The 22,130-nt window shown below is 43.8% G+C and overlaps 2 protein-coding genes across 7 annotated transcripts in view; one reads left to right on the top strand and one right to left on the bottom strand.

Moving 5' to 3' along the window:
- The window catches only part of GAPVD1 (GTPase activating protein and VPS9 domains 1), a 54,193-nt gene extending 39,075 nt beyond the window's left edge, over positions 1 to 15,118 (bottom strand). For 4 of the 6 annotated variants that reach the window (XM_056860936.1, XM_056860939.1, XM_056860941.1 and 1 more), the window contains exons 1-2: positions 15,054 to 15,118; positions 679 to 903 (exon numbers count right to left, since the gene is read on the bottom strand). In XM_056860936.1, the coding sequence (XP_056716914.1) occupies positions 679 to 863 (185 nt within the window). In that variant the 5' untranslated portion in view covers positions 864 to 903; positions 15,054 to 15,118. The remainder of the gene's footprint in view (positions 1 to 678; positions 904 to 15,053) is intronic. The other 2 variants (XM_056860940.1, XM_056860942.1) reach the window with 1 other exon arrangement.
- The window catches only part of MAPKAP1 (MAPK associated protein 1), a 408,697-nt gene that overhangs the window by 287,494 nt on the left and 99,073 nt on the right, over positions 1 to 22,130 (top strand). The gene's annotated exons all lie outside the window — the stretch shown is intronic.

Raw genomic sequence — 22,130 nt, 5'->3', positions numbered from 1 at the left:
TTAGTCCAGGGATGAACTGGAACATACATTTCTCCTACCTACAGTATGAGGTGGACACACTCTTCCAGATGTTTAGGGGGCAGGCTGGTACTTCTGAATCAGCTCACAGCTCTCTGGCCTTTATGCCTGGCAAAGAGTGTTGTCTGGTTACATGTTTGGTGGAACCAGCTATGCTGTTTACAGTGGCCGCTCTTCGTCTCTCTGCTGTTTGCTCCAATTAGTTTTAGACTCTATATAATATTGTTGTGTTTATTAGGAACATTTTTGCTTCTATAATTTTTTTAATTGACTTGATAGGATTTTTTTAAGACAGAATATTTTTTAAAAAATTTTTTAGAAATAAGTAAATAAATTATCTGGCACATTTTTTGCAGTGCTTCAGTGAACAAAGTCCTTCCGAATTTTTCTTGTTTGCTCGCTGCTTTACCAACAAAAGAGAAAAAAGTCAAACAGAAGCTACTGACTTTCTCCTACCATTCTGCCCCATTAATGGGCGCTGCATTCCTCTGGCAAAAGGAGCTCAAAAGAAGAGTCCTTTGCATCAGTGAAGGGCTCCTGGTACCTGATGAATACACCATCATCAGCTGAGCAAAGTGGTAGGACACAATCCCCTTAACCAGAGAGAACAGGGAAAAGAGAGAGATTAGGCTTTTTGGTTTCTGATACACCTGCCATCACCTTGTTATGATCAGCCGGTCCAAGTTAATCCTCTGCTGCTTGGAAATCCAGGCTGTGCGGTACAACCTTTCCGCAGTTTTCAACACCTCAGCGTTCAGCCTCTGGATGAGCTGCTTTTCAGAGTTTACATAGAGCCGTTCTTGCTTGAGGTGATGAGCCAGCGCGTGAATGTCCAGTTTCACCATCTTGGGGGGGAGGGCAGGCAGCAGAACTGTGGGTTACTCACTGCAAAGATTATAAAAGACAGAAGTAGATCAGCTTCAGGTAAGTGCTTGGATGCGCTCACAGGCTCCATCCTAAAGACAAGCCCACAGACAAAGGCTTTTGATACATGGTAACATCCTTGCTTTGATTCCTTCTGGTTGCAATACCTGGATCAAGCTGGCCTTCGAAAAACAAAAGACACAACTCTTTAAAAAAACATTCCTTTTAAACACATTTACATCCAAACCCCCCCCCCCACACACACACACCCTCTTCTCATGAGGTTTCATAAAGGCTCTGTTTCGACACAGTGGAAGCATGCACTTCTGCTGTTTTCTTAACTTGATGTTTCACAAAGGAACAATTTAGTCAAAGCAGAACTATTCAGCATTTTTATGATAATGCACTCTCCTCAGAATAGATGCTCACACAACATTGCGTGGGATCATTTTATTTACTCAGAAGAAGGGGGAGGGGTAGAACACTTTTCAATGCCATCTCACACAAACACAGCCAACCATTTGTGAAAGGAGGGGGAGAAAAGTGTCACACATTCTAACAGAGGGGAGGATGTGAAGCTGCCTTCTATTTAGTCAGGCCATTGGTCTATCTAACTGAGCACTGTCCATTTTGACTGAAGGTCTCTTTTCAGTCCTGCTACCTGCTAAGCCTTTCAGCAAAAGACATATTTAAGCCATTTTAACGCACCTTCCTCCTGTAATGGACTCATGGATGCCAGGGATCACAACTAGGGACCATCTGCATGCAAGACACGGCCACAGCTTCTACGGGATGTCACTGGGGAACAGTGTTTCCTTCCCAAAATGACTCCCTTTAAGTAGTCCTACAAACAAGTCCTCACAAGTGATTTTATATAGCCATACTGGGTGGTGCACTGTTGACACAGTGCGTCACAGGCGGGCTTTGGAACACAAGCGTTATTTAGGAAACCGCTCTGAGCCAGTCTGTTTAGGCACAAGGTGCTCCAGTAATTGCTGCAGTAGTACCACTACTCACTGCCCCCCTCCTTTTAACTTGCTAGTTTGCACTTCTTAGGCCATTTATGCATGGGAGGCTTTGCCTTGGATTTGCTGCACATTTTGCCCATCTGAATTCTCAAAATTCCACAATAAGCCCCCATGCAGAGTTTTGAGAATTTGGATGGGGAAAATAGGCATCTAGAGAGCGGCAAATCCAAGGCAAAACCTCCCATACATAAATGGCCTTAGTTAGGCAAACGGACAGATCCATTTTTGCCAGGATCAGTTTAAGAAGTCTGCACGATACCTAGATGGGAGTGTCACAGCGAGAAGTGTCACAGCAACAGTTAGATGGATAAACAGGATACAATCCCCTCCCCTTCAAATATCCAGAACCAGATTTCCATGAATGAGAAAACAAGAGTGGAAAATAAGAATAAAAGGAAAATATGGAAGCAGCTCAGGTCTTGGACTGAGTGGGAAAGCTCTGAATTGAAAGAGTGAACTGCAGGGAAGCTCCAAAACCTCACACATTTCAAAATGAAGCTACACGACACAGTTGGCCCTCATCTACAATAAACACACCTACTCCTGGCAACAAAAGCTTTCAATTTTGAAACTGTAAAGACTATAAGAGCATGTCTACCAGATTAGGGGCCAGTTCCAGATATTTTCCTCTCATTCCCCATGCCTTCTGCAGAACTCACCCCTTATGGCATTCCACAGGGTCCTCTATCCCCCAGGAGAAGCATTTCATAGGTATCAGTGGGCTGCAGGTGGAAGACAGGAAAGTTCCATTCTGCCAGTACAAAATTTAGTCTGGATCCAACTCTAGACAGTCATCTAGGTCAGCCCTGTTTCACACAGTGGCCCAGTAGATGCCTACAGCAACCTAACAAGCAGTGTCATGAAGGCAACAACCAAACCCCACTACTGCCACCAGCAGCTGGTATTCTGTGGTAGAGCGCCTCTGAACTTTGAGGGTCCATCTAGTTACTTTGAGGGTCCATTAAATACATTCCAGCCTACCATGGTTAACAGCCACTCACTGACCAATCCTCCATGAATTTGACAAAAAACAACAACCTCCAAAACTGTAAATCCTTCTAAGCTGGTGGGCCATTTCTACTTCTTGCAGCATTGAATACCAGAAGTTAACTATTTGTGCCTACCTCCTAGGGAAGTTTCAGACTCTGGAGAAAATCCACACATCCAGCCCAATGCTGCAATCCGGATTATTTTAAAGAGAGAGACTCTTAAGGGGCCTGGTCAATCAGGCATCCACATTTTTTGTGCCAATGCCGAAGAATACCAACATTGTTAGGCACCCTGAAAAGCAGATGCTGATCAGAGTGAGATCTTGGTGGTCAGGACTGGCTCAACATGACAAAAACTTTCATTAACAAGGGGGAAACCCACCAGGAAGTTCTCCTGAGTGAAGACAATTGTGTTCTTTTTCATTTCCAAGGAGTGCCTTCTCTTGGGGAAGCATCCTTGAAACTAACAGGAGTATTTTAATGAGAGTATGTAATTATTTCTGTGTCCCCAAGGCAGGCTGTATGTGTCCCCACACTGTCACCCTCAATGGGGCCTGAACTCTGCCACTTGAGACATCTGCCTTGTGAGAGTGCCTCCTCCTACAAGCGAACTGGGATCTTAAATACATTTCTGGTTCCGGCCTTTGTGAAACTTTTACCTGTTCCCACGGTTTTTACACCTGTACTTTTCCAGTCCCCTGGAAGCCCAGAGCATGAACCACAATCCCAACTAGAAACCAGAGATCACAGCTGCTTGCAACATTTCTGCAGAAACACCCCACCCAAAAAGAAAAGACTAAGACATATGCTGTTTCAGAAGTGCTTAAAACTGTCTGTGTGAATAAAAGTGATACTTGGATACAGCAAAATGGGAAGCACGAGAGAAATATTGTTGAGAGATGACTGTGCACTTCAGACTCACTTTCTCTGGAGTCTACGCAGACACTGAGAACGCAGCCTGTTCTGGAAGATCACATTGCTAAGTGTAATCATTACAACCCAGATATGGAAGTTCCTTGTCAGGTTTCCACAGTGAATGCTACAAATCGTTTACATGCTGCAGTTGCACTATGCTGGGAAAATGACTAACTCTGGGTCCTGCAGAGCAAGTGGTATGAAATGACACACAAAACCGTCTTCTACCAAACCTGACCCCTGATCCATTTAGCCCAGCACTGCCTATGAGGGGCTCTTTCGGGTCTCCAGCACAGAAAGACTTTTCACCTGCCAACTGAGATTCTTTTAACTGTAGATACCAGGATTAAAATTGGGACACCCTGCAGGAAAACTGTATGCTCTGATGAACTACAGCTCTTCCCCTCAAAGCTATTCTCACTGAGAAACCCTGGATGAGCTTCCAAGAACTCTTCAGATCGCTGGATCAGTTAGAAACCAAGTGTGCTTGTGGTTTCTGAAAAAGAACCCCATGAATCAACGCAGCATGAATTTATAAGATGCTGCTTGAGGGCTTTACCCACCCCCTCACCTCTTGTATGTGTTTATGAGTATTCAGATTTTTCAAAAACCGTACATTCCAACAATACCAGACAGACCCCAGTCCTGGAAAAAGTCAATTTGAGACTGGAAATGCATACAGCCTGAGAGCCAGAAGATCACAAGGTCCCAATTTGGTTGTAGGAAGCAAGTACTGTATACATGCAGGGAGATTTTGCTTTCCACAACTAATAACAGAACAGGATGCCCAGTTATCATCCACTGGCACTTCTGATGCCACTTGCGGACAGCCACACTCAAGTTTTCCAGGGTATTATATTCCAAGATTCATTACATCACTGGGTTTCAGGCTTCCTTCTCTCTTTTCGCATTTGATTTGTCTGCAGAGGAAACCCTGACAATTGCAGAGGGTTCTACTGGGAATATTCTAGAGCAGGGGTGTCAAACATACCGCTCAGGGGACGGATCTGGCCCCTTGAGAGCACTTAGCCAGCTGGGGAGCCAGCTGAAGCAGCACCCCCCCCCCAAAAAAAAATCTGGGCTGAGTGGCAAGGCCCGGTCTGACCAAGTGACATTTATATCATATCTGGCCCTTGTAACAAATGAGTTTGGCACCCCTGTTCTAGTGTGCCTGCTCAGGTGAGCCAGGCTAGGCCTATCGGGCCTCACTCCAGCCATGTGTAAATTAAGTAAACCCTCAACCTAGAACACACCCAATTCTCCCCACTCTGGCTGGGTAACAACCAAAGAGCTATCACATAAAGACTTGTTCTCTGTTGCTCCTGTGGGGAAGACTACATCTCATTGGCTTAAGTAACAGAAGGGTGGATTTCTACTGAATATATGATGAGATGCTTCCCATATGATCAGATCATTTCACCAATAATCTTGAATGGGGGAAGAACTATAGAGATTTTCAAGCAGAGGCTGGAGAGGCATCTATTAGGGAAGTTCTCCATTTGGATTTCCTGCATGAAGCAAGGGATGAGACTCAATGGCCTATCAGTCCCATTAAAACTCAAAAATAGGAGATGAATGGTAGTGGCAGGCAAGCCACTGCGTTATGCAAGCAAATCTGTGCTTAAGACAAGATGCACTCACTGCAGGGCTGGCACATGCGCTAAACACTGCATCCTGAGTTCAACTCTAGCATAACATTGGAACTACTTTGTAAAGAGATCACAAGAGCATGGCCATATGGAAAGGTTAACTGAACTTATTTTAAATATACGTACCCCGTTCTGTCAGCTACTCACTCCTCAAGGCAACTATACAGAAATAGATTATACAGGTAACAGGGTATATCTGTTAGGAATACAGAACCTCTGAGTACATCTGTTAGGAATACAGAACCTCTCTTGCATGATCATGCTACAGCAAACCACTCTGACACATCTTTTTCATATACTGTATAAATGTTTTGACCGTTTTCAGTCTCAACAAATGTACTGCGTATATTATATTTGTTTTTGAAGTGGATATACTGCTTCCCAGAAGGAATTCCATGAATCAAATATGAGTAACTTCCAGCTCTTGTTTATAGATTCACTGCAGGATGCAACGCTGGCATTGCTGAGACATTACACTAATTGTTCAAAGACACATAAACGAGCAAAAGTGCTAAGGACTTCTTGTGGCCATGGGTTTAAATGCCATACAGACATAGGAACAATATAAAGTCTGCAGCCCTCTGACACATTAATTTCTGTAAATACTCCAATACTTATGACATTACATTCAAGCATTTTAATCTTAAACATGTGACTATAAGATCTGGATGAAATACAGAGGAAGCCGGAAGTATTTGTTGCACCCCAAAGGTCAGATGAATGCTGGAGCTGTAAGTTTTCAACAGAAGCAGAATTCATTTCATTGTGGATGCTACCGTACCAACACATGAAAGAAGTGTATAATCAGGAGAGTGTTTTACTACAACACAACCACCCATCCTCCCTCACAGCAACTCAAGTATTAAAAATACATACAATACAAATCTGGCGATACCTCAGCCAACTCAAACTTATTAATTTGGACAGCTCAGTATAGAATATGGAAATTTTCATCGCAACATATCAAAAGAGGGAGAAGGCTCAGGGCATTTAGAGATTAAAGACCATTAAAGAAGCTGAATAGGAGCCCCGTGGTACAGAGTCGTAAGCTGCAGTACTGCAGTCCAAGCTCTGCTCACAACCTGAGTTTGATCCCGACGGGAGTCGGTTTCAGGTAGCTGGCTCAAGGCTGACTCAGCCTTCCATCCTTCCGAAGTCTGTAAAATGAGTACCCAGTTTGCTGGGGGTAAAGGGAAGATGACTGGGGAAGGCACTGGCAAACCACCCCGTAAACAAAGTCTGCCTAGGAAACATCAGGATGTGATGTCACCCCATGGGTCAGGAATGACCCAGTGCTTGCACAGGGGACCTTTACCTTTACCTTAAAGAAGCTGAATAGGCTAATTTGTGTTTGTTGAACTCTTTAACCCCTCCATGGCTGTAAGAGACACAGCAGTGTCACTGCATGCTTGACAAAAAAAACCCAAACATTTTGCAGCCTGCTGGGGGGGGGGGAGGGGCTGGGACAACTGGTCTCTGCAACATTTATTCATTTACACCCTAATTCTGTTTACTGAGGGCCCTAAGGAGCTTACATCATTCTCCTCTCCTCCACTTTATCCTCATAACAACCCTGTGAGGTAGGTTAGGCTGGGAGTGTTTGACCGGCCCAAGGTCACCCAGCAATCTTCCATGGCACAGTGGGGATTCAAACTTGGGTCTGACAGATCCTAGTCCAACACTAACCACTACACATGACTGATGAATGTGGTACATTGCAGACAGTATGCTTATAAATAACTACTTCTATTATTTCTCCATAGTCCCTCTCAATGTAGACAAACAGGTCTCTGTTCACAAGGGGATTACAGTTTACAACGGTGGGGGGAAACAAATTCCAATGGGGTGCCCATTTTGAACTATTGCAGAAAACACAGAAAGGAGTCTTTGGGCACCTTAAAGACTAACAGGTCTGTTGACACATAAGCTTAAACCTGTTAAGCCTTTAAGGTACCACTAGATTTTTTTTTGTTTTGGGAGAGACCAAGAGAGGGAAGGGTGGACTAGATGAGAGTACTGAGAGATGAAAGTGGTTGGACAAATGTGGTTGAGTATCCGTAAAGCCTTGGCTTGGATTCAGGATCAAGGGGATAAGCTAAAAGCCAAATAAATGAAATAAGCTTTGAGGAGAAACTTGAAGAGGTGATACCATGTGCCATCTTGTATATGACAGGGGCCCTTGAGCGATGTCACATTTGTTTGGTAGAGAGGACCAGGAGTGGAAAGAGGGGGTTTATGTATGCTTAACGCAACTGCTTTCCCAAGTGCAATTCTTCGCTTTTCCTCATAGGAGTGACTGGCCCTCCTTCCTTGATATGAGAGAAAGTGACGTGATGTAATCAGGGACATGAACATCGGGGCGGGGGCTGAATTTGCTCCCTTTTCTTGGTGATGTCAAAAACTGAGAATCAAGTTTGCATCTATCATCTTAGTTACGTTCTGTGGTCTGTTTCTTGGTTAATCCAGAGCAGGAAAGAAAGTTGGATGCTGGTGATTCGATTCAATTAATGGACAGGCAGAGCTTTAAGGCTCAAACACATGCAACAGGAGGGCCTGATTTTAGCCTTTGGTGCAATGACCTGACTGACCACACCAAGCATTTCAAAATTTAGATCAAATTCTATAAAGATTCCTACCCACACATCTAAGAAACCCTCAGGGAAATTTGTTTTTCCTTAGATGCTTCCTGTTGTAGCCAACACAGGACTCGTCTACCAAAGCAAAAGTAGGCAGGTCAAACACAAGTTGGAAGAAAGGCAAAGCAATGCTGGAACCAGCCCATCTTTCAAAACACTACACTTTTTACTTGCTAACACCTATAAGAATAACAACAAAGGAGGAACTTGTTATTGACAGCACCTAGCCCCGAATTACTCAGCCCTCCAAGTTAAAAAACACACCAAAAAACCCCCACACCGAGCCGGCTTATTAATTCCATTGCTATCCAAATTGTAGGATACCAAACCTGTACACAGCTGCTCACATGGCTGCCTCGGGCAAGCCAAGAACTGAGGGCATGCAAACAGGCAGGGATAGCTTTCGTGAACTGGAAAGGAGTTAGTCCTTTTTCTTTCACGTTGTGAACTGGAAGCAGCAACAGTGGTGGGACGAAAAAAGATGATTGCAGGCAAATAAGGACTGAAGACTTATTTGCAAGGCTGAACTATACGTGGATGGAAAATCAATAAATGCTAGATCAGCTGGCCCAGTGGCTTGTCTAGGTAGGCTGGTTGCCAGGGCTAGGGGGGAAAAACCCACAAGCAGCTTCTATTTGAGGCACCTGGCTTCACAGGCCACCTCAAAACATGACAGCAATTCCTACAAATCTGATTTTTTTCCCCTTTACAGCCCTCTTGGCTGCTTGCCTGTTGGCCATGTTTAGTATTTGCATACCTGGCTACACATGAATGGTCATTGCCAGAGTGCGTAGGAGGTTTGGCTCATGCAGGAAGAGGCCTTAGCAGGGACAGTAAGTTACTAATGTCAACTGTAAGGAGCTGGGGGAAAGCCAGGTAACCCAGAAGCTTGATGCTAGCTGGGAAACTGAGGATCATCATTGTGCAGGGCTGAGGTCAAAAGATTAGGTTCTAGGTCTTAAATTAACCAAATGCTGGCACCCAAGAAAGAGAAATACTTTTTTTCAGCCCAGGAATTAGAAGTTTAGGATGCTGCGCATTTCCTCAAGACTAAGAGTGAAAGCAGAAAACGTATTTTAGAACAGGATGTGAAGGCTAGCTGGATAGTTCCCATGAGTTAGGCACTTTTAAAGTCCTGCTGAATTCAACTGTAGATTTTAAAGGCTTTTCTGTTTATCAGTCAACAGGACTCAGAGGTGCTTTGGCTGAGCCGTATCTACGCAGCCCCCGCAATGCTCCTTCCTGAAACATTCCAAAGAACGAAACCCTCATTTCCTCCCAATGACACATGCAAGTTCATCATGTGTCCGGCTCCAAGTTCTGAGCAGGAAGAGGGAGAAAAAGATATAAAAACGTAACAAATAAAGCCCGGTTACTATAGCAGTTCCCAACTGATTTCCTTCACATTTTTCTCCCAAGGTTTTATTGACACACAGTGAAGCAAGGGCTCTCCAGCCCTTCAAGGTAAACACCAAACAAAAGTGAGGCACATATCCTCTGATTTACACATGAACATCTGCAACTGTGACATTTCTGTCACTGCAGCGTAAGATGGAAGCTGTTTTTAGGGGGAGAGAATCCAGTGCTTGGCTTCACAACTGACACATATCCAATATTCAACTAGCTTTGAAAAAATATCTACAAGAGTTGCTAACACAGAGAAGTTTTCACTGGCCAGGGTCATTTGTGACTCCCCCCCCCCTCCAAAAAAATACACAACTTTTGTAAATCTTCCCTGTTTGTTCACCTGGAGTCCATTTTAACTTATCACAGGTAAACAGAATAGTTCATTTGCCCATGGGGTGGATGACACTGTCCTACAACAAAGCTACAATGTGGTGTAGTGGTTAGAGTGCTAGACTATGGACTAGCAAGACCAGAGCTCAAATCCCCATCTAACCATGACGTTCACTAGGTTACCTCAGGCCAGCCACTTTCTTGCAGCCAGATTCACCTCACAGGGCTGTGTGAGGATGAAGTTGTGATGAAGAGATGTACAGTGCCAGAGCTCCTTGGAAGGAGGACAGAACAAAACTCCAATGTAATACACCATACAGAAGGGCTGTAAATGCACATCAGCTCTTTCTCTCAACGAAGAGAGATCATAATCCCTGTTATTTCTACAGATGGTATAGAAAAAAGTAACACACTACCTTACAAAACAAAGGATCCAAATTTAAATCACAAGCTTTACGTACCAGCCAGATGGAGTGACAGCTACTCCATATATTCCATTGTAGGATCCTCCAGTGTTCTCACCCTACCTTCCCATATAGCGTAACAACAGTTGCATATCTTGAGTACGTATCTCAGTTCCTTTTTTAACTGCTTAAAATGCATCTGGAGAAAGAGACATTGGGGATAAGGGAGAAATTCACCAAACCCTACACAAGCTGGGGTTTAGCCCCTGCACCTATTTTCTATACCAGGAATATGTTAAACAAAAACGGTTATATTTTTTGCCATAAGTCGGTGATGACTTGACTGCATTTTATACACACAAGCTTCTATGAACTTCATCCAACATGTTTATCCCATTATATGCGCTGAGTTAGCACACCAAGGCAAGGAGATTGTGTTATCACTGTCTGTTACAGCCTGTATATGGTCTTATCTGAGCTATGTCTGAGCTTTGCATACAAGTATCACAGGCACCTCACACTTTTCATCCATTTTACTTAACAATTTCTAACCTGGCTGTGCTTCATCAAAGATGCTCAAAGCAGCTTATGCACAACGTAAAAATGTAGACAGTTTAAAAAATACTAGTATAATCTCACTAAAAATCACCTTCTAAAAAAGCTTGGGTAAACAAATCCATCTTAGTGATGCTCCAAGCATCACACATTCAGTACAAAGCTGGAGGAGAAGGCATTTCAAAACTGAAGCAAAGCTGGAAAAGCCCTGTCCCACATGGCCACACATAATCCTACAGTGTAGAAATTTTACATTGTGTGAAACAGCCCTAAGGAAGGAAGGATACGTATTATGCATAAGAGAAAAGCATCTCTGTCTTTCTTCATATGTTCCTGCTACTTTGAAAACAAGCTTCAGGGCAAAATTCCAAGTGATCCCTGGTACACTTCTGTGTAACATGCAGTGACTTTCAGTAACAGCAACAAGCCCCCCCAATACACCTGGGCAGAAGCCAAGCCTATGTATATGCAGCCCATATTCACTGTCTTTCCTCCCCCTCCCAAATTTTTACCTTGTTTCCTTGGGGCTTATAACCTCCTTGGGGAAGGTATTTGTTTTTCCACCCTCTCTTGAACATAGTTAGTCCAGAACAATCCAACTGGGAGCGGCTATCTATGGCCCTTGACAAAGCAAGGTCTTTCACAATACCTACTGTCTCTTGGCCCTGACCTGAATAGCCCAAGCTAGCCTGATCTCGATAAATGATGGGAGCTAAGCAGGATCGGCCCTGGTCAGCATTTAGATGGGAGACCACCAAGGAAGTCCAGGGTCTCTTGGCAGAGGCAGGCAATGGCAAACCACCTCTGAACATCTCTTGCCTTGAAAAACCTACAGGGTCAAAATTAAGTACCCGAAGGTCAAGAAAAATAAAAAGTAAACATCCAAGGCCAAATGTTATACCATCGAAAAGTTATGTCCATCCAAAATATGTATTTATCATAAGCTAAAATCTAGCCGGCTCAAGGTTGAGTCAGCCTTCCATCCTTCCGAGATCGATAAAATGAGTACCCAGCTTGCTGGGGGTAAAGGGAAGATGACTGGGGAAGGCACTGGCAAACCACCCCGTAAACAAAGTCTGCCTAGGAAACGTCGGGATGTGATGTCACCCCATGGGTCAGGAATGACCAGGTGCTTGCACAGGGGACCTTTATCTTTTTAAAATCTAATAACACATATAAGGCCCTGCGAAAGCCTTATACGTGTTATATATTTTATTAGATTTTAGCTTGTAATAAATACATGCATATTTTGTACAGACATAACTTTTAGATGGTATAACTTTTGGCCTTAGATGTTTACTTTTTATTTTATAAAACACGGCCTTATATGGGTTATATGTGTTATTAAATTTTAGCCTGTAATAAATACATACATATTTTTGTATGGACATAGCTTTTAGAATGTATAACTTTTGGCCTTGGATGTTTACTTTTAATTTTTTCTTGACCTTCAGGTACTTAATTTTGTAGTTTTTTAGGGTTAAGTTTTTTCCCCTTTGTTGTTTGTGTAACTCTACAGGGTCGCCATAAATTGTCTGCAACTTGACGGCAAAAAAAAAAAAAAAAAGCCTGTCTCTTTTACCTGAAGATGGCAAGGACTGAGCCAGGGACATTTTGTGCACCCCTCCCTAATAAATTTATGGAGCGGCCTTATACTAAGTTGGACCATTGGTTTATCTAGCCCAGTATGGTCTACTCTGACCAGAGAAAGTTCTTTTAACTGAAGAATTCTACAGTGCTTTGCATAGCAAGGTAGTAACATGGGCCATGGCACCATGGTAGGGCACCTACTTTGCTTGCAGAAGGTCCCAGATTCAATCCTTGGCATCTCTACCTGAAGAAGGTAGTAGGACAGGGGGAAATCTATCACTTATACAGCATCAGTGTATATCACCTCAATCATATATATATCCAAATACTTTGTCACACACTAGCACAACCAACAAACAAAACTCAGAACAGAGATTAGTCAGAAAGAATAAACTTGATTTTTTTTAACAACTAATGTCGTCAAAGGCACTTTTAGCTCTAAAGTCAATATACGCCTCTTGTACTTTCTCTCCTATCTGCAATCTTATACCTTGCAGCAAGAGTAAAAACTCTCCCTCATTGACAGTGGGTGGCCTGCTTCTCACCCACATGGATCCTGCAGCCAGTTCATTCCTCAGCACACAGGTAGGACGAGGCCATGCAGGGACCCACCTTCCTTCACCCCTGATACTGGATGTGCAAGCCTCTCACTGACAGGGATCCCACACATGTCCAAGGGCACAGAGATTCCCATCAATCCACCCCATCCACACTAGGGATCCCTGCACTATAAAAATCCTCCCTTCACATGCAATCCAATCATCTTCAGGCCAAGATAAAATATATGAAGAGCTCAGAATACTCCAAGGCACTGTATAAATGCTGCTGTAGCAGTAGTTGTTATAAATGAGAGGGGGAAAGTGCTTCATGGCATCAAAAGGCATGGCTCTGATGAAAATAAAAAGCCCTGCTGGATCAGATCAAGAGCCCATCTATGCCAGCATTAGATTTTCTATTTGACGTAATTAAGGCATCAGAACTCCCACCCCGCCTGTTTTCTCCCCAGCACTTGGTATTCAGAGGTATACTGCCTCTAAACATGGATGTTCCATTTAGCTGTCCTTGTTATTAGCATTTAATGGGCCTCTCCTTCGTGAATGTATTCCGTTCTTTCTTTTGAAAGTCATCTAAGCCAGCAGCTGCAACCCCAACCACATGCTGTGGCAGTGAATTCCCTACATTAATTACACACTGTGATAAATACTTCCTTTTGTCTGGGCTGAACCTAATGCCGATCGATTTTTAGAAAGCTGTTGTATACTGAGCCAGCAATCTGGCTTGTCATGCCCAAATTATTGACAACAGCTCTCCATGGTCTTCCCCAGCCTGCTACACAAGATTTCCTTTTAAACCAGAGACATCTCATCCCCAAAATATATGCCTCAGTGATACCTTTCACATTAGAGATTACAACACAAGGCGGGGAATCTACCTCTCTCTGTGGCAGCCCCCTTCCAACCATTTGAGGAAGGGCTTCTAAGCAAAGCACATCCCTTTACTATCACCCCTTAACCTTAAAAAATGAGAATATTGATACAATTAAAGAAAAACCCTTTCATTCTGAGAGGAAGAAAGCAAATGCAAAAATTGGAGGGGAAGGACAAACATAAATGACAAAGGAAGCAGGATTATTGTGACCTTAGGCTGACATGGGGGAGAGAAGGAATAATTTCTCTCCTTGTGTAAAAAGAGAGAAGGAAATGTGAGTAAAGAAAACAGAGGGGAAGTGTGAAAAGGCAAATCGACTAGGGAAAGGAGACATATCCTGATCTTAGGCTGAAAGAGAGGAGAAGAAGCCTGGACAGGATGGAAGAATATTCTTCTGTTAGAGTGGGGCCGAGGGAGGGGGGGGGGAAGAGTGTCAATACAAATCATGTTGATAATTCACAGTGGGTAGCCGTGTTAGTCTGTCTGCAGTAGTAGAAAAGGGCAAGAGTCCAGTAGCATCTTAAAGACTAACAAAAATTGGTTCTTGTGGGTTATCCGGGCTGTGTAACCGCGGTCTTGGTATTTTCTTTCCTGACGTTTCGCCAGCAGGAAAGAAAATACCAAGACCACGGTTACACAGCCCGGATAACCCACAAGAACCAATGAACTCTGACCGTGAAAGCCTTCGACAATACTAACAAAAATATTCCCTGGTAGGGTATGAGCTTTCGTGAGCCACAGCACACTTCTTCAGATCTGAAGAATCATATCTGAAGAAGTGAGCTGTGGCTCACGAAAGCTCATACCCGACCAGAAAATATTTTTGTGAGTCTTTAAGGTGCTACTGGACTCTTGCCCTTTTCTACTAATACAAATCATGTTGTAACTGGATGGGGTAACAAAAGGCTGAACAAAAGGGGTGTGGAGAGAAATGACAAACACCTAATAGAGAGAGAAGTCTTAGTATGGTTGGAGATCCCCCCCTTCTGTAAGGAAATATCAAAGCAAAATGGGAGAGAGGGAGGGGGGGACACAAATCCAAATGACATTGAGGGGGTGAAAGAGGAATATCGTGATCCTAGATATGGGGGGGCAATAAAACCCCTTTCTTGGGGGGGGGGAAAAATAAAAATCAATGCAAAATTTACGGGGGGGGGCGCTGACTGACAAGGGGGTGGAGGAAGGCCAGGCCAGGCCCAGCCCCCTAGCCAGGGCGGACTCTGCCCCCTACCCACCATACCTTCGCCATGCCTGTATAGCCCTACCGCAGAACCCGGGGGAGGGTTGCACTGGCCAGGGCTCCGCTCCCCCGAAGACCCGACCTGTGAGGGTGAGGACGCCGCCCTCGACGACGCCGCCTCGGTCGCGCTCAAGACCCGCCGCCCCGCGCGAGCTCTTCTCCTAGGGCCGCCCGCCTGCCTCCGCTTCTCCCAGCTCCAGAACCAGCACTGCGCATGCGGGGAGGGGGAAAGGCACGCTGGGGCGGCTGGGAAATGTAGTTCTGAGCTGTGAAGGGGTGGGTATGGGGAAAGGCTGTGGAGAGCGGGGTTGACTTGACACCCAGGGTGCTCGATAGCGGGGGGAGGGGACTGGGAATCTACCATGGGGTGGCAGGGAGGGTCCTGTTTCCTTAACTCTTTTTTTAAAAAAATATCTATATAAATATTTTTATTGATTTTTGATAATGGGATACAAAAGGGAAAAAGGGCAAGGGAATAAGAAAAATAGATAAATACATAGATATTGTGCAGTGTTCATATATCTAGTACTGCCCCCTTATAGAGTGTCCTACTGCAGTAACTTGTTAATTAATTGGGTTTGATCTCAAATAGGAAGCTGCTGAGACTTATAACTGTTTCCTTAACTCTTGAAGGGCAAAAATTCCCTACAAAGGTTTAAAAAACAACACCCTTAAAAATCTCCTCGAGAGAGAGAAAGAGATTTCGGCAACCCGGTTCTCTTCTGTGATAAGTTTTACATTAGCGTTGAAATAATTTAAACAGGAGTCACGAGGAAGTGGAATGTACCACTTTAGGCTGTTGGCGAGGGGGGGGTACTGTCCCCTATTAAAAAGTAATGCTGTCCCTGCAAGTGGAAACATTTAGTACCTGAGAAAGAACATGTGAAGCCAACTAGCTGTGTTAGGATTTTTTAAATTTATGTATTTATGGATAAATTTATGTATTTATCAATAAAGGAAGCCACGGCCTTCAATTTGCAGGATCTGAGCAGGGCTGTCAAAGATAGGACATTTTGGAGGACTTTCGTTCATAGGGTCGCCAGGAGTCGGAAGCGACTTGACGGCACTTAACACACACACATTTATGGAAAAGACAATCTTGCTAGGAAAAGTTGAGGGCAGCAGGAAAAGAGGAAGACCCAAAAAGAGGTGGATGGACTCAATAAAAGAAGCCACAGCCCTCAATTTGCAAGATCTGAGCAAGGCTGTCAAAGATAGGACATTTTGGAGGACTTTCATTCATAGGGTCGCCATGAGTCAGAAGCGACTTGATGGCACTTAACGCACACACAAATATTTTATCCTGATTTAATACTCTGGCAGGGTTTCTAAAAGTTCAGTTATTGTTTGGGTTGGTTTGTTTTTAAGGTCAAAAGGACATTCAGGCAAGGGATTTATTTCTTCACCCACCATATAAAAAACACACTGCAAGTAAAAATCAAGTCTCTTGTGGGGAGGAAGGTTTGGCTTGGTTAATTGGTTACAGGAAGGGGTTTATGGTTTGTTCGACTTTAACCAGAAGAACATTCAAATAAAGGATCCTTTCTGGCTGTTGAGTATACTGTTTTGCTTTGGACTGCAGTAGGGAGTTACTTTTTAAACTCTGTTAAAAAATTTCTACCCCACGAATAGAAATCTAGCATGCTATTGAGAATAGTTCTAGCTCATCCTGTTCCATGCTGTGTTACTTTTTCTATTTACAAGAAACCTTTTAAAAACACAAATCATTCAAAATGTGGTCACCCCAACTACCACACTTACAGCAGAAAGGGTGGTAGAATCCTAAGGTGGTAGGATGGATTGTATTATTACAGGGATCCGATGCCATTTTTATGCTTCCTCATTCAAACGAAAAACTGCCTGCACTTTTTTAAATGCTTAATATATCAGTAAGAAAGTTGTAATTCCTGCTATGCTAGCTTTCTACTAGTAGAATGTTTTTTCAATGTAAGAGGGTATTCTCAAATGTGATCCCCTCACCTGTAACAAAGTGCTCAGCCCTTCCATGCCAGGACAGTGAGAAATATGAAAAACAGGTTTTTCTCCCAGCATGTGCAGAATTCTAATCGAACACAAGCTTCTTCGCATCTGGGTTTTTATTAATTATTTATTTAACTCATTTATACACCTTTCTCCCCAATAGGGACCCAAAGCAGCTTACATCATTCTCCTCTCTACCGTCTTATCCTCACAACAACCCTGTGAGGTAGGTTAGGCTAAGAGTGTTTGACTGGCCCAAGGTCACCCAGCAAACTTCCATAGTACAGTGGGGAGTCAAACTTGTGTCTGACAGATCCTAATGCAACACTCTAACCGCTACACAGGATTGTGACTAGCCCAAGGTCACCCTGCGAACTTCCATGGCACGTGGAATTTAAACCTGGGTTTTCTTGATACCAGTCCGAAACTCTTAACCACTACACCACACTGGTATGATAGGTAAGCTAGACATTTTAAGGAACTTTCAAACTTTTTCTAGGGCTGTTGACAGAAGTTAAGCTACATAGTACCACAGCTGTAGCAGTTTTTCTTCGAGGACCTGAATTCTTGCTTTACTTCAGCAGCTCAGGGTTCACACGGCCTATTTTGATTGAGATGTAATGGATCTGCCTTGCAAATTATTTAATTGGCTCTGATAAATTCAGCCCTTGGAAAACATACCTTAATTACCAATTATATTATTTAGGGGGGAACCGGCTGGAAGAAAGGCAGAGCCCGAAGCACAGATTGCAACGATTCTGAAAAGAGATGGGCAGGTGAGGAACCACAGTGTAAGTATGAAGTTGCCCTACTGTCTGCCAGATTATTTGTGTGTTTAGCCCAGGATTGTTTATTCTGACTCTCCCAGGGCCTCCGGCAGAGAAAGGTCTCACAACAACTAAAGATTCTTTAAGGCTGGTGACCGAACCTGTTCTGCGTATGAAGCATATACTCTGTCCCAGAGGTACAGCTTCCCCCAAAGGCAGTATGTCTGAAGGAGGAACTTTGGCCAGTGTTAATTGACGGAGAATGGGGCTGAGATGGTATTTGCCAATAAATGGGGGAGTGAGTGAGGTACTGTCATACCAGAAGCTCCAGCATCTGATGTGGTGTGATGCAGTGGGACTCTGTTTTAGTCTTTTGTGAGTGCTTCCAAACAGCCTTAGGATAAGGCTGTCCTAAACAAAAGTTATCTTATAACGAATCAGAAATATCTAGATCAAACCTTCAAATAGAAGCTGTCAGACTGCCAAGAGAGCAACGCCCATTATAATGAAGCTACAAAGGTTCCTTCTAGGTAATTTGTGTAAGCTACAAGTTAACTTAATAGGCCAGGACTCAAGTTAGTTCTTTTGCATTGCAACATCTGGGAGAGATTTGCTTCTTTCTGAGTCTGACCTTGCAAATAAATGAAAGAGCAGGGCTGGATTCCTATCTAGCAACCACTGGGTAAAGTCATAGCAGTCAATGATTGAATTAATTCTTCTCTGTTTGTAAAGCCAAAGATGGCTCTAGGTAATCATTTAGAATAACTCATATAGGCACAGGGAGGTTAATGAGATATGAAATTAAAGCACAGAATACAAACAATAGGGGAGGGATCAATTTACCCCCAAATAAAATAAACTGAGAAAAATCTTTGAAATTTAGTTAGCTATTGCACTGTTGCTCAGGCTAGCCTGATCTCATCAGATCTCAGAAGCTAAGCAGGGTCAACCATGGCAAGTATTTGGATGGGAGACCTCCAAGGAATACCAGGGTTGTGACGCGAAGGCAGGCAATGGCAAACCACTTCTGAACATCTCTTTGCCTTGAAAACCCCACCAGGAGTCACAATACGTCAGATATGCCTTGATGGCAAAAACACCTGGCCCTGTTACCAGTACAGGTTCATGTGTAGGGTCCACCGAGCTCAAAGTGTTCTCTGTGCATTTTGGAACCAAACATATGTCAAAAGGACAATTAATTAATGTGGGGTCTATCTGTCTGGTGATTACCAAGGCCCCAGCCTGGGGCCACACTCTGCATGAATTAAAGAAAAAATAGCTCTTTGTATGGGAAAAAAAACTTTATTTCTGCAGTAAAAAGCTTCACACAAGCCTACCTGGCTATGAGCTACTGGAGAAAAACTTGAAGGAAGAGACTGACTAGCGGTAGGGGAAATAAAGAGGTGGGTGGGAAACGAAGCATACAAGCCGGATCCTGAAAAGACGTCTAGGTAGGGTTGCCAACCTCTAGGTATTAACTGGAGCTCTCCTGCTATTACAACTGATCTCCAGCCGATAGAGATCAGTTCACCTGGAGCAAATGGTCGCTTTGGCCATTGGACTGTATGGCATTGAAGTCCCTCCCCTCTCCAAACCCCACCCTCCTCAGGCTCCACCCTAAAAACCTCCTGCTGGTGGCGAAGAGGGACCTGGCAACCCTGCATCCAGGTAGATTCAAGTCTAGTAGCACCTTAGAGACCAACAAGATTTTTGGGATATAAGCTTTCAAGGGTCAAATCTTCCTTCGTCAGGGAGCTGACAAAGGGAGCTTTGACTCTCAAAAGCTTACACCCTGAAAAATCTTCTTTGTCTCTAAGGTGCTACAGGACTGGAATCTAGATGTTCTACTGCAGACCTCTGAAACTGTCTTCATGAGAGTCCAGGGAAGGTGTCGGAGAGTAGGTAAGAAGAGAACTGGTGGAGGGAGCTGAAGGAATCCAGTGATTTCAGCAGGACCACCTATGCAAAGTTAGGGAAGTAAGATGAGTTGGCTAGTGACTGAATCATGGAATGAAGTTTGGATGTTAGTAAAATGTAGTCAGGCTGTCAATGGCTGGGGCAAGACTGGAGATTGTTCTGGCATCCTGGGTTGTTAATCATGGTCAAAAGGGAGAAGGGAGCTGTAGAGTCTACATAAAGGCCCTTGATTTATTGATGCCATGGAGTATTCAAGCAGGTGGGATGCTTCTATTCTGAGTGGCCAGGAAGAGATTCACCTTTAATATTAAACTAGATCTTCCATCCAGGCTGTGTTGGCATTCTGGGAGCCAGTTCTATTCAAGTGGGGAGGGGGAGATCACAGATATCATCTATTCCACTTTGGTTCAGCAGCTGAGTATGTATGGATTGTTTAATCAATATTCCAATGTACAAAGAATTTTTAAAACCTGACAGTGCACAAGGCTAAGAATGGGGGTATCAGTATGCTGTTGATGGGTTCAGAAGGAAAGGAAATAAGCTGCTTTATTGAAATGTTGATGAATTGCCAATGAGTTATTGCCTTTATATGTTGCCTTTCTACTGCTTAAGGTGGTGTATGCATGTGATTTCCCATTGAGTAACTGGCTAGGCCTAGACCTGCTTAGTTTGAACAAGGTGGCTGCTGCTGCATCAAACGCCTTCAGACCACATTGTGTATGCATATGTTGAATGTGTGCCAGTATTGTAAAGGGTGTGTATAAGGGAGAGTGAAGCAGGACTGGAGGCACACACTAAAACCATCCATGTATTTCCTTGTGTTTCCTTGTTGACAACCTATTTATTGTTGCTAAAACATATGCATGAACCTGCCTTATGTAGAATCAGACCATCAGTCCATCAAGGTTAGTACTGTTTACTTAAACTGGCAGTGGCTCTCCAGGGTCTCAGGCTGAGGTCCTTCACATCACCTACATCCTGATCCTGGAGACTGAACCTGGGACCTTCTGCATGCAACGCAGAGGCTCCTCCACTGAGCCGCAACCTCTCCCCAAAACAAGGATCCACAGCTGCAGAAAGTGTGAGTAGTACATTCTATTCTGTGTCTTTCTTCCTCTCTTAAATTAGTGGGTCAGAGCACATGATGTGCCCGTTTTCCTCTCTCCCCCCACAAACTGTGGAAAGCTTCTCCCCCCCACAACATAATCCCAACACTTTCTTTATATAGTATTTTTTCTCTGCAGCCTGTCCAGGCGCACTTTCTCCCTGGCTCCTGACTATTTTTGGAGACACTGGACTGGGAGGAGGGGCTATAACCTTGGAAGGCAACTGGCATCTGAGCTGGAAAAGGATATGAGACATCTCCCCACCTACAGCTGAGGCAAAGATTCCTATAGGCTGTGTGAGCAGTCATTCTTGTGTTACGGTACTTATTTGTGTACCTGCTTTAATTGGGCAGCTGGTTTAAAGCATGCCTTGAAAGCGTTTTACAGGCAACTCAGAAGGCAGACTATTCTGAATTTGTTCCACAGTTTTGATTGCATTTGCACCTTCATTAGGGCTTTTCAGTTAATTCTTTGCCATAACGTGCCTGTCAGAATAACAGCTACAGTAAGTATGCCTAGAAGGAGGGGTTAACTGTTGCAAGAACCTGGGTGGGGTGCAATGTGTTTCTTGGGCTGTTTCCAACAGCAATGATTCTCTGAATAGCATTAATTTGCAATGATAAAGGAGCAACCACGTGGGAGTTTTCCCAGCAGGCTTTCTTTGCCTCAACTCCTTGCGTCCACCATTTCCTCCTCCCCTGTAACAGGAAGTGTGAGAAGAAGAGATTTTCTGCATGTAGAACATGTGCTTTACCTTTAAGCCCTGGCTGTTCCTCAAATACAACTGCATTGCATATTCCTTACACTGGCAAGGTTGTTCTGCCTTGCCAACATTGCTGGTAAAAGTCCCTTTGAGGTGAGTTTTGTAAGTAAAAACCATCATGCAAAGTTGTCTGTAATTTCACAGTTGGTGAATTTTATTTATTTACATTTTGAATAATTCCCGCCGCCACCACCAACCTTTTTGGCTTATTGGTGCCGCTCATTAATGACATAGTTGGAGAGGTCCTAGAATTGGGACACCGCTCCCTCTACAGGCAGCGAAAAAACATAGCACCAAATGGGAATAAGGCTAAATAACGGCCTTGAACAAGAGCCAATCCTTGCATTGGGGGAAAGAGAGTTACTCTTTTGCCATTTTCCAGATTAAGACATTCTCCTGGCCTGTTCTGCTTTAAGCTCCAGCAGGGACAAAAGAAAGTTCCCCGTATCGTTCTTGTATTTTTTTTTAAATCCCATTTGGGATATGAAGCAGCCCTACTCTTACCTACCCACGGGAATTTCTAATTAAATAAATGGCAACAGGG

This window comes from Euleptes europaea, chromosome 14 (genome assembly GCF_029931775.1).
Source record: "Euleptes europaea isolate rEulEur1 chromosome 14, rEulEur1.hap1, whole genome shotgun sequence".
Taxonomy (NCBI): Eukaryota; Metazoa; Chordata; class Lepidosauria; order Squamata; family Sphaerodactylidae; genus Euleptes; species Euleptes europaea.
Note: the sequence above shows the minus strand (reverse complement) of the source record. Positions and strands in the feature narration are given on the sequence as shown.